The 12,444-nt window shown below is 39.5% G+C and overlaps 1 protein-coding gene across 20 annotated transcripts in view; it reads right to left on the reverse strand.

Moving 5' to 3' along the window:
* Positions 1-12,444, reverse strand: part of NFIA (nuclear factor I A) — a 426,576-nt gene that overhangs the window by 87,621 nt on the left and 326,511 nt on the right. For 10 of the 20 annotated variants that reach the window (XM_075615979.1, XM_075615981.1, XM_075615977.1 and 7 more), the window contains exons 5-7: positions 10,379-10,496; positions 9,311-9,438; positions 7,769-7,798 (exon numbers count right to left, since the gene is read on the reverse strand). In XM_075615979.1, coding sequence (XP_075472094.1) covers positions 7,769-7,798; positions 9,311-9,438; positions 10,379-10,496 — 276 coding nt within the window. The remainder of the gene's footprint in view (positions 1-7,768; positions 7,799-9,310; positions 9,439-10,378; positions 10,497-12,444) is intronic. The other 10 variants (XM_075615991.1, XM_075615990.1, XM_075615989.1 and 7 more) reach the window with 1 other exon arrangement.

Here is a 12,444-nt window from a genome sequence, read left to right on the forward strand (position 1 = left end):
TTTGAAAGAATATTGTGATTTAGAAAGCACATTCATCTGATTGCACAGAAAGGCCCCCACGAGAGATAAAGAGGAGCATATTCCTCACTGCGGAATCAGCAAACTTTTTTTTAATTACTGAAAGTGGTAGCAGCTCAATGTCACTTTCTAAAGTAACAAAGGAAAGCACTTAAGTCAGGGGTACTTAACTCCAGTCCTCAAACACCCCACGCTCCCTCCAACAGGTCAGGTTTTCAGGATATCTCGGCCTCAGCACAGGTGGCTCAATCAGAGGCTCAGTCAAAGACTGTGCTGCAGCAGGTACTGATTGAGCCACATGTGCTGAAGCTGGGATATCCTGAAAACCTGAGCGGTTGGGGAGTTGGGGGGTTGGGGGGATTGGGGGGGTTGGGGGGATTGGGGGGGAGGGAGGGCGTTCTGCTTGAGGACTGAAGCTGAGCACTCCTGACTTAAGGCCACAGTTCAAATAGAGGATTTATGCAATGTCACATTTATTTCCCTTTCTTATTCTTTATAAGAAACTGTACATATTACCGCGCTCCCCCTATAGAAGTTTGCTGCTGGTAAAAAGATAGGCCTTACATATAGAAAAACAAAAAGAACGATTCCTGCGCTCCTACCAATTAGGCTAAAATAAAATAATGATCTCATGAACAAGGGTTTTTTGGTTAAACCATTTGGCCAAAGCATTTATAAGCCTGCATGCCACGTCAAGGCATAACCGTATGCAGGAACCTACACTGAATATATGTAATAATTGTCCCATGGACTGACAGAAAGAAATGTGTGTAAGTTTTATTATATTCACTCCAGGATATGCTTTGGCCAAAGGGTTTAACAAAATAACCCTTTTTCATGAAATCATTATTTTATTTTAGCCTAATTGGTAGGAGCACAGGAATTGTTCTTTTTGTGTTTCTTTTTCATTATAAAGTATTTTCGGGGCAATTTCTATGTCAGAAAAAAATTCGTAGACGCATGTTTCTGGAGAATATGTTTCAAGGGTCGCAAAAAGGAATAGTATGACATTTATTACATTTTGAGAGTGAGTTTAATCTTGCGTCACTTGTGTCAATGTATGAAGGGGTTTTGCATCCTTTTGGCTCTACTTGCATAAGTAAAAAGTTTTAAATTTATTATAACATCTCAATGGGTCAGGACTGAGGTGGTGATATCTTTTGCTCAAAAGATAATGAGAATTGAACTACATTATGGCGAAAAACTGGGATTATGGAGCAGATTTATCAGGCGCGGAATAGGAATAGGTTAGCGAACTGATCCGGCGTCAACTCTCATTCAAGTCAATGGAAGTTAATGCAGAATCAGGTGCATTAAACCAGTGACGGAACTACCATAGCTGCAGCCGGGTCGGCTGCACCAGGGCCCACAACTGTTAGGGGCTCGCCCACCCACGGCTGGAGCACCATTCTGGCTCTTATTTCAGCAGCCGGCAGTTCTACAGGCCCTACTCCCTCCCTCCTCTACCCCGCCTAAGCTCTACCTGTGTCCGTCTGTGCCCTGCCGGAGGGGCCCAGCCCAGGTGGCCTAACATGCAACTTAGGCCCCACCAGAAGATGGGCCTTACCACAGCCTGGGTGGGCTCCCTCAGCCGTCGGGCCGTACACACACCGCTCCACCTGTAGTGCCCCGGGGCGGGGGGCGAGAGCCCTCCTTTTCTTAACTTGCACTGGGACCCCCAGTCTTCTAGTTCTTTCCCTGCATTAACCCATACCAAGTGCTTGATGAATCGGTCCCTGAGTGCCTTAAACATGGCTGTCCTCTTTATTTGGATCCCACATTGTAAGTCACTATTTGGATATTAGCAGAGTAGAAATGCTGAAAAATAATTGGGAAAGTGGCCCTATATGGGGTGCTGTGAATGTAAGATTGGCTGGTTTTGTAGTACCACTAACCAACAGATGCATGGGGAAACAATCATGTAAAACAGGCACAAGTAACATATAATACCTGCTCTGCCGTTTCATTCTTGTTTTAATATTTCACTTATGTTTAATAGCTGTAAGATTGTCCTGTACAGTAGGACAGAAAGCTGCGAAAGGTCCAATGATCACAGAACCTAAAATATATATTGCTTCAGTTAGGGGCTGGGCTGGGATTGCGTATCGGAGGAAAGATTCCAGCTGACTTTTATAAACCCATTTATAGAAGTTTGCAATGGTAATCTCCTTTTTTTTTAAATTTTATTTAGCAGCGGCTCTCTAAACCAAAAGATTTAAAGATGTATAAACAATATAATGTATTACGCTTAGTACCGTCACTTGTTTTGCCTACGCACTCAAATCAATCAGCCACCAGGGACCCACTGCCAGGACCATGATAGTCTCACTGGACACATCGCTAGGTAAAGTATCTTGACAAAACGTCTCTTATAATAATGATACAGTGCATCAGAAAAGACTTTCTGTGCTAAGTTTTACTTCACGATTAATACAACATTCAACAAAAGGGACAGTATGTCTAATTACGTTACATACTTATCTGACTGGGATTAGCAAAGTACCTCTGCTTTCTGTCACTCTGGATGACAGCGCTGTGACAGACCAGTTGAATTTACCAGTGCAATTAATGAAAATTTTACTGTTTTCTTAACTCTCACCATATCATGCAAAATATTTTTTTATGAGATATCTTATCTTTTGGTATGACTAACATGCTCTGCATAATTTCCTACATTTGGGTTACGTAAACAAAAGTTCAAGATGTGACCGTCTCCGCGTCTCTGGGTTGCAGAAATAGTGCATGTTTCTATGCTTTATAGTAGTTGAAGTCAGTTTAGTTAACATTTAAACTTGGCTCAAAACACAGTTTTCTTTCTGTTGTTCTGATACTGTATGTCAGGGAGACTTAGTCCCACAAATCACTAGCTATGTCTGCTTTTAAGTGCTTCTGGGATACAAAAAATGAAATGAAATGTATATATACACAAAAAAAATAATATATACATACAATAACATAACAACAATAAATATTAACTGTGAGACATAAGTTAATGGTTATATCAATATACTAGTCCCACCTCACAAAGTGGAGGGACATTGTAACCCGTAGCCAACTCCAGCCCTGACGAGCTACAACCAGGTTAGGTTTCCAGGATATCCCTGCTTCAGCACAGGAGGCTCAATCAGTGGCAAAGTTAAAGACTGAGCCACTGATTGAGCCACCTGTGCTGAAGCAGGGATATCCAGGAAACCTAACCTGGTGGTAGCTCTTGAGGACTGGACTTGGCTACCCCTGAGTTAGACCTGCCTGTCAACACATTCCAATCTATGGGCTTTAATTAAATACAAAATGTATGTCTATCCTTTCACTCTTGAAAGCCACGTTTCTTGTTAGAATTGTACACATTATCCTTAATAACAATCCTGGGTTAAGTACGAAACTTTAGATCAACTAGTATGCTTCACCGTTTAAAAGCAGATAAACACGGCTTAAGCCGATAAGCGTTCAGCAATACGGTTTCGCCTTGTGTGAAAGAAAATAAATACGACAGAATGTTGCAGATTGGCCTTTATACCCCATTCCTGGAAATCAGGAAAGACAAAATGTCAACATTATATGTAACCTCTGTGGCTCACAACATGCCTTCTTGCCATATGATCTAAAATAGGTGAATAAAAATAAAATTAAAGTAGGCTATGAGGGCCTAGATACAAATATTTAGTAAATAAAAAATACTGTAAGTAATCCAAACTCCTCAATACATTATAAGAAGAAAACCATGGTAAAGATGAATACCCCAAAATACCTCATATTGGCCAAATAAAAAGATATGCATGTATTACAATGCCATGAAATAGGCGAAGTTCATTTCTTTATTCGGTTTGCTACTGCTGCATGCCATGTTATGCCGACATTATTGCAGCTGCCGTGTTCTGTATATTGATAGGTAGGCCTATACCTTTAGACCAGGGGTGGGCAAAGGCCAGTCCTCAAGGGCCACCATAAGGTCAGGTTTTAAGGATATCCTTGCTTCAGTCCAGGTGGCTGAATCAGTGGCTCAGTCGACGACTGAGCCACTGATTCAGCCACCAGTGCTGAAGCAGGGATATCCTGAAAATCCTGAACAGCTCACCCCTGCTTTGGACCCAAGCGTTGTTCTGAAGACCTTGTGATATTATTAGCAGAAGGGTAGAAGAATGTGTTCCAACCAAATGCGTTTTTCATTAACAGATTCCATCTGGTGCAACTCCCTTGAAAATCAGAGCCGTTTTGCTTTCCTGTGGGAAGCCCTCACTGTGTACGAGTATCTGAGACCATGTGGTACCCGAGCAAAGACTGCGCACAAGGTAAACTTCTGCAGGTAAACTCAACCCTTCCCGTCCTTCATCCTCACACCCTCCTAATTTACACCACCCCATTTCAAATCCACAGCAACTTTGCTCACTATTTATTTATCCAGGTGCAGCATCTGCTTTCAGTGAGGTCATGCTAAGATTCAGTTACACAGCTGGGTTTGCTTGAACATTACAGGGGCCAGCGCCCTTCCCCCTGACTTTCCCCTTCTCTACATATGTCCAGTCTTCTGCCTTCTCCTTCCACTGACATAGAAACTGGCAGTGTAATACACAGTTATGCATGGCTGGCCTGGCTGTGTAATACACAGTTATGCATGGCTGGCAAAGAGTAATGTTGTTTATATATAAAAATAAATAAAATAAAAAAAATTAATCTAAAACTCTTTGATAGTGTTGTTATTTTCACACTCAAATCTTGCTCTAAGTTTTTACTTCTTCTAGTAATACTATTAAATATAAAATTCCTTCACCGGTTACGACTCAGAATAGGAACGTGTATATTTAAAGGATTATTGTTTATTTTACATACCCACAGCGTGTGATGACCTCATAATCCTCTCTAAATTTACCATTTGGGCTTATGAGTCATTACATCTGGAATATGTGGGTGGAAAAAAGACATTAGGCATATTAATTTACCTGTTATTATGAGAGACTCGCATATAAAAAATGTTTACTGTAGAATATAATTATCATAGACTTGGACGCTTATCTAAATTACCTATTTGATAATAAAATAGTTTACAATGTAATGATAACTTTGTATTCTGAGTGCTGTGACCTGTCACATAAAGGTCTTCAGTTGTCACAAGGAATTGGATGTTATTAGCAGTATTTACTGTAACACACCTAATATTGTATTTGTTACCAGCATGTATCTCAATCATGGCACAATATTCAGATAATATAAGATCTATTTTAGTGTACACATGTTTATATCTTCTGATGTACTTTATACAAATGTTTGCATTGCTTTCAAAACGATTGAATCTGGAGCTTGCCTAACAATCTATGGATGGAATAAGTGACTTATTGGGTAATAATGGGCTTTGAAGCCTCCGCTATTTCTGAGAAGCATCACTAAGTTTAAGTTTGTAGCAAGACAACAGAATGAAAGGCCTTGTTAAAATTTCTACACATAACTACACCTGGAGTAGAAGATACAGTATATTCAAGACCCAACCAGAAATTAAACTATAAATTACTTCTACTCCTATTTCCTTGGCTTATTAACATATTTTACGGTTCGCTCAACTGATGGTTAATATTCCAAGTTATGGAATACATTCATATCTAGTTTGTTATAGACAAACCAGCTCAGGCTTGTAACATTGCTAATATTCCAATGGCAGTAATAAAGTGATAGGGAAGTACACATTGTCTCTCTGTCATTTATAGAGCCCCGAGTTTGCTTCTACCATACAGTCGCAAAAATCCCACATCTCTGACTGAGGCTATAGTTGATTAACAGAAAGAGAGAGAGAGAGAGCTCTGTATCCGCAAAGTTAATAGGTCTTATATATCTATCCGTATCTATAAAAGTCATATTTAGACACATATGGGGGGGATTTTTCTAGGTTTTCCAGGTTTTATACCAACACAAAACAATAATTAAGACTTATCAGTGAATGTAGCCCATTCACTGAGCAAAATCAGAATATCTTCTCTATTCACGTGAATGTTAGTTTTTGCATTGGAATGTTACTGATAATCTTCGATACTTAACTGAAGTTTATCTCAGATGGCTGCCTTCCACATTTCCACCAATCATTTGGTTAAGGAACCAACATGGCCAAATAAGAACAATACGCCTGTTCTATCCTTCATTTACACCCCAGCACGGAGGGAGACAGTGTAACTCCCACAGGTCCTCAGCTTTGTGGCTGGGCACTGGGGAATGCCTTTACTTTATTATTTCACAACCTTGTTTAGAATACAAAGACAATATGAGATTAAGTGGGAGATTCTACATTGTTCAAGGAGGAAGTTGATGGAGGTTTTTTGGCCACTCGCAGTGCAATCGGACACTTTGACAATACAGAATTACCACCTACAGTATGGGTAAGGGAGAATAATGTGACATCAAATTCAGCTCTTCAGCAGAATACAGACGGAGCTTTAACAATTTTATGGCCAGGGGGACATTTAATGCATTGACTTTGAATATGTCACAATGTGATCAGGCAAAAGAAGGGAGTTAGAGGTTCCATGGGCACTCCTGTAAGTAATGTGTTGAATATTCAAGTTGCTGGTGCTCACATCTCAAAATGGACATTCCTAGTTGGTCCAATAAAAATATACAGGAGTAAAGTTATGCAGGGGGCACAAACAAAGCATATAAATGCATTTGCCAAAATCCAAAGTTTCGGTTGAACTAAGCAACCATTATCAAGGTGAGGGCTCAGGCAAAGGAAACAACGAATTATTACGTGGAATTCCATTAATTTAATCGGATTAACATGTCACAGAGGGAAATATGTATTATGATGGAGCAAAACATTCTGAACAGTGTCAATTTGCACTAGTGGCAGATGTGTTGAGCTCATTAATCGTGCTCCTTACATTTCATACAGGTCTCTTAGGAGCAGAGATTAATGCCATCTGAAACGTGGCTGATTTATTTGACGTAAAGAAAAACAGGATCAAATATTGATGCATCTCATTATAATGTTGCACTGACTATCTCCTCCGCTAACTGCTCCTGTAATCACCCCTCAAAACGCTCACTGCCACAAGAGAAGCAAAATCAGAGCAAAGCATACATTGACACAAAGTAACGCACAGTCAGAATGACACAATTTGCCCCTGTTTTTGGAGTGATGAGACACCACATTGAAAAATATATATATATCTATCTCAAAGTGATATAAAAAGGCTTGAGAGGTAATCATATTTACCACTGCATGTTGCATATCATGTCTTAACTAAGCACTACAGTCATTTCTCCTTTGTATTATCCCTTTCTGAGAAAAAGGTGGACCGTTCGGGGAAAAATGGAAAAATACCAACATATTTGTGTGTTGGTGTATCCAAGGTGATATAGACGTAGTATTTAAATTAAGCACTTATAAGCCATATTTACATCCATTAGTATATATCGAAGCTATAAGGATTGTATTTAATCCCTGTGTTTGTAAAAACACACTTTAATTCCCCTATATTATGCAGAATGTAAATCCAAAACCCAGAGCGGCTTCCAACATTACTTGATGAATATATTCTTTGTATGCCAACACTTGCAAAGCATTGAAAAGAAAAAGTGCTAAAACGATATAATGTTCTTACTGTAAGAAAAGCAAAAAAAAAAGCAAAAGCAAACCAAAAAATAATTATATGGCAATAATGTCTTTATACTAACACTAAAGTACAGCCAAAAGAAAGCGTAACAGAAGCCATTTTTGTTGTTGCATGGGTGACAGTGGTTCTTATAGTGTGCAGCTGGGTTTGCTTACCTGACATTTTCCTTATCCTCTTATGTGCCTCTTCCGGGTTCAACAAGAAATGCGTTGGGAGTACCAAAATAAAATAGTGGTGAGGCGTATGCCACAAAGGGCACTTTCATAGTAATGTTATGCATTGCCTGCCTCCGAGTTTGGATTAGGTGTCAGTAAGAAACTTTACATTGATATCTCATTTTTTGTTTTGCACTACAGTTCTATAACTTTCTCTAAGCCACAGATTTAATAAAGGTGTAGCTAAGGTTATCCAGATTGTTCAGATCGTTCCGGCCTTGGAAAAAAAAGATATCTCCAAGGGTTTTGTACTTGGCAGCGAAGCCTCTTGATAATGGGGTGTCTTTGACCAATCTAAGTCTAAGCATTTTCACCCCAAAATGTTATTACAAGTGGATTCCAGCAAGGGAACGGTAAATTCCTGATGGGGCGCAAGAATGAGGAAGTCTTAACATGTTGCACAATGCTGAAACCCGCTGGGTTTGTGTTCATTCTACGCTGAAAATACTAATTATTTCAGATACTAATTCCTTCATTAAAAAAAAGTTAAAAAAAAAAAATCCAGATGTGAGCTTCCCCTAATGGCAAGAAAAGATCTCTCTTATAGACATAAAAAACAAGATAAATTATGGGCCAGGTTTACTAATCGATGCTAATTATGAACCCCTTAACAGGGGCCTACAACACATGGCAAAACAGTGAAAAGGTTTTGGCGCCCGATAATCCGTTAAAAAAAAAAGGTAGGCCAGGCGCGCCTTAACTTTTCGCATTATTTAATAAACATGGCACTAGGTATAAAGCTCAATTATTAAACCCCGTTAGTTCTATAATCTGGGGGGCAATTATTTTGTACTAGTTTTGCTGTCAGGAGACTTTAATAAACAAGCCCCACTTAAAGTTTTAACTGAAGAGAGAAGGCAGCTTCCCAATGCTATCTTTCCAAGTCCCAATTGTATCTGGGTCCTTCCAGTAGAGAAAATCAGGCATAAACAGCACCTTCTTTTGGCATGAAGTCAGATGTTGTTCAAACATACAGACGGCTGTCACTATACTCTATCTTAACTCTATGCCCAGGACATACTTGAAAACGAGAGGTAACTCTCAATGCATTACTTCCTGGTAAAACATATTTATAAATAAATAAATAATGCGATTGCTTGAGCAATCTCTTTGTCACATATATTCCATAAAGAAATATAGCATAGAAACCATACATCGGAATGCTTGGCACTTAGTCCAATATCCGTAACAAGATATCATCCTATTCAGTGCTGGAGGGGTGTCCAACAGACTCATAGCAATGCTAATCAAAGACCCTCTGATGCACAGTTTATTCAAAGCAAAAAATAAATAAAAAATGGGAGCCCGTTTGTCCATGATTTGCAAAAGACAAAGTTAGAATGAATACATTTTTCATTTGATGACATTTGTATATGTTGCATAATCTGTGGGTGTTGCACGCAGCAGAAGTCACTGATTTCTGGATGTCTAATTGCCTAAGGACCACATTCAGGAAGACTATATTGTACTGCAGTTCATTACCTGGTTCCACATCATGCCATCCGCTCGACTGACTGCCACTTCCTGGAGAGCGTCCCTGGTTTGTATAAAATGGCTCTTCACCAGGACTGTCCATTTCATCTTCCACAGACTTGAGGCGCTTCGTAGAGCTTAAAAAAAGGAAAGAGAAGCAGGGGGGGAAAAGCACGTTTTCATTTGTAATAGAGCTATAGCTAAGCTTATACTGGACGTGCCCAACACTTCCATCCTCTGAAATGCAGGACAGATTTAATAATATGTAATGAACGCTGACCCAACACATGCTTTGGCAAAGAGCTCTCCTTTTTTTGAACAGGTTGCAGGGAGATATCACTGTCAGAGAAATGTGGATGGTGCAATAAAAAAAAAAAAAAAACATGTTCCATTTCTCCATCTTTAAAATTCAGTTTAAAGCCCACTTAAGACCTGTGCTTAGGCTATTTTTAATTGAGATGATTAATAGCCCTACATCTTTTCTGTTTCTGCCTACTTGCCAGCAAACACTTTAGTTGCACTTGACTTCAATGGGAGATTCCGTTCAATAGTGCCCCAACCAGCACTATCGCAGTTTAATGATTAACCCACTTAGATTGTAAGCTCCCATACTCTACACTCCATGTACGTTCTGATACTCTAACCCTTATATTTAATATGAAGAATTCAATATTTTACTTTGTATGATTTACATTATTGATGCTATATATAATGGAATAATAATAATGTCGGAGCACAAACGTAACATGAGATAAATGGCGAACGGTATCTGTATCTAGCCCCAGAGTTCAGCTTCGAGCCTTATTCTGATAAAACATTCTCTGGCTGCCTCCAGGATTCAATGCGTCATTGAGCAAAACCTTTGTTTCCAGCGAGTAATGGTCTCATGGCTAGATTCCAGTGTTTGCTTCTGTCTGCGCCGTTTTCACGTGAATGTTGTCACAATGTGACAATTAGAGCAGCATATATACGCGGCAGAACGTTCATTTTATAACTTTACACATTTCCCAACACGAGCAAAAACAACATGAGAAATCCATTCTCCGTGCAAATGAGTGCGACGGATACACCTGTTACCTGGTAGAGGACGTGCTAGGCAGTGACCTCCTCATCGCTCCAGGGCTCATGCTGTAATATGAAGAACTGTCCAATTCTGAAAGTGAGAAATTGGGACCCGTCCCTGCGGCGATCGGCGCTAGAGGAACAAAAAAAAAGAAAGTTCACTAAGTTATGACAATGCCAGATAGTCCATCATTAATGCAAACAATACAAGTTCAAAATATATCATCAATCAACTTCAACCTAGAATACCAAAGAAAAATAATATGTCACTTTTTCTAACCACTAGTTATTTTTGACTTATTTCATATATTATCAATGTTTTTGCAACTCATTTGTAATTGTCAATGTTACGGTAGGTGTAAAAAGTTCCAGCACTTCAGGGACCAGGCGTTAAGTTTTTTTTCCAGCTAGAATGTGGCCAAATGGTCTGTGATTTTTCCAAGTAACTTTTTGCATGTAAATGTGCTTGTTGTTGCATCCCCCCCCCCATCCACACCAATCACGGAATGGGTCATATTACAAACACATGAGGAAAGGGAGACTCATAGCCAGATTAGATAAACTCATCTCTGTTTTAGTTGTGGAAGAGATTTCTTAAGAAGAAGCAGCTTGGGAAGAAGCTGGAAGCAACTGGCAGACGAGGCAGAGGATTTTGCAGGGACACAAGCACAGGGTAAATCTCTTTAGGGAGATCCCTGCACCTAGATTTATAGGGTACCCCAGTTTCCCAGTTGTAAGACTGTGTGTTGTTTTACTGTACATAGTTGTGGATATTCCTTTTTCCAATAAATTAATTTTATAAACTCCATGTTTCTGTCTGGCGAATTGATCCCTGGTGTGTTAGTCCTGGTCTCCCGTGATAGTCATCTTTGGCTTCTCTTATTTTATGTTACAAGCTTACAGCTGACACCACAAGAAAGTCTTTGTCACTTATTCAGTAAGCTGCAATAGCACCAATCTGGTGCTATGGCATGGAAAGCCGTGCTGTAATATCAGAGCTTACAAAATAAGGACCACTGAGAGCAACCACATTATAATTAGAACACTTCACTTTACAAAGTAATGATATAATCGCCTACAAATCCATCTCCGAGAGGCACTCATGTCTTCGAGTCTCTCAATGCATAAATCCATCACTTAAATCTGAGCAGTCAGGAGAGGCTGGCAAAATATTATATTTAGGAGGATACCCCCGCTCGGGGAGATTATTTTTCCAATTCTCACTGAAGCAACAGAGATTTTGTGTAGGGAAAGAAGATAAAGGAACAATGTGGGTTATGTGTGAAGCCTGATTTTGATGCAAAGTGAAGTATTTTGAATATGTTGGTGAGGTGTTATGGATCAAAGTCTCCAGGCTTCATACTTAGGGTCATACAACTTATATTTAATATAAATCTGGTGCTATTTTATTCTACTGTTTTTGCCCCAGTTTTGTTACCAGGACACTGCTACATAACCATGCACCAAGCTTTTTTGCACCTCTTTTGCGTTGCTCCTACTTGCAATTTGGGGAATGATAATACAGAATAATAAAAGTTAGGGAAGGGTGATAGGCTGCCCATGTTTTACTGTGATGTATGAGTTTTTGTGTCTAGGACCTTTCTGGGAAACTGATCTGTGACAGCTGATTACCATGTTTTTTTTTTTTTTTTTTTTACATGTGACGCAGATGCCAGAAGAAATAAATCAGGATGTGTGTGCGGGTGCAATGTAGCATAGGACAAAATGGCTTGTACCCCCTCATTCTACACATGTAACATCCTCAGCTAAATTAAATCACTGTTCAAAATAATTTCTGCAAAGAGAACTCGGCTCCTTTAGAAAAGTCCTTATCCTTCCTAAGCGAAGTATACCAGGGGTTTCTTTTTTTTTGTACGGAAACAATTAAAACAAAATAGAAAATGAAACGATTTGATCCATTTTTGCTTTCCGCCGGAGTTTCCCGACAGGGCGTCCACGAGGCTGTAAAACTGATGAATTTGCATGGATAGAGAAACCGGTGTAAGTAATTTGTGTAAAAGGCAACACGCACATGGGCTGCTATAATTCAGACAGCCTGCAGATAGACTGCTGCAGTGCGA

The sequence above is a fragment of the Ascaphus truei genome, chromosome 10 (genome assembly GCF_040206685.1).
Source record: "Ascaphus truei isolate aAscTru1 chromosome 10, aAscTru1.hap1, whole genome shotgun sequence".
NCBI classification, from domain to species: domain Eukaryota; kingdom Metazoa; phylum Chordata; class Amphibia; order Anura; family Ascaphidae; genus Ascaphus; species Ascaphus truei.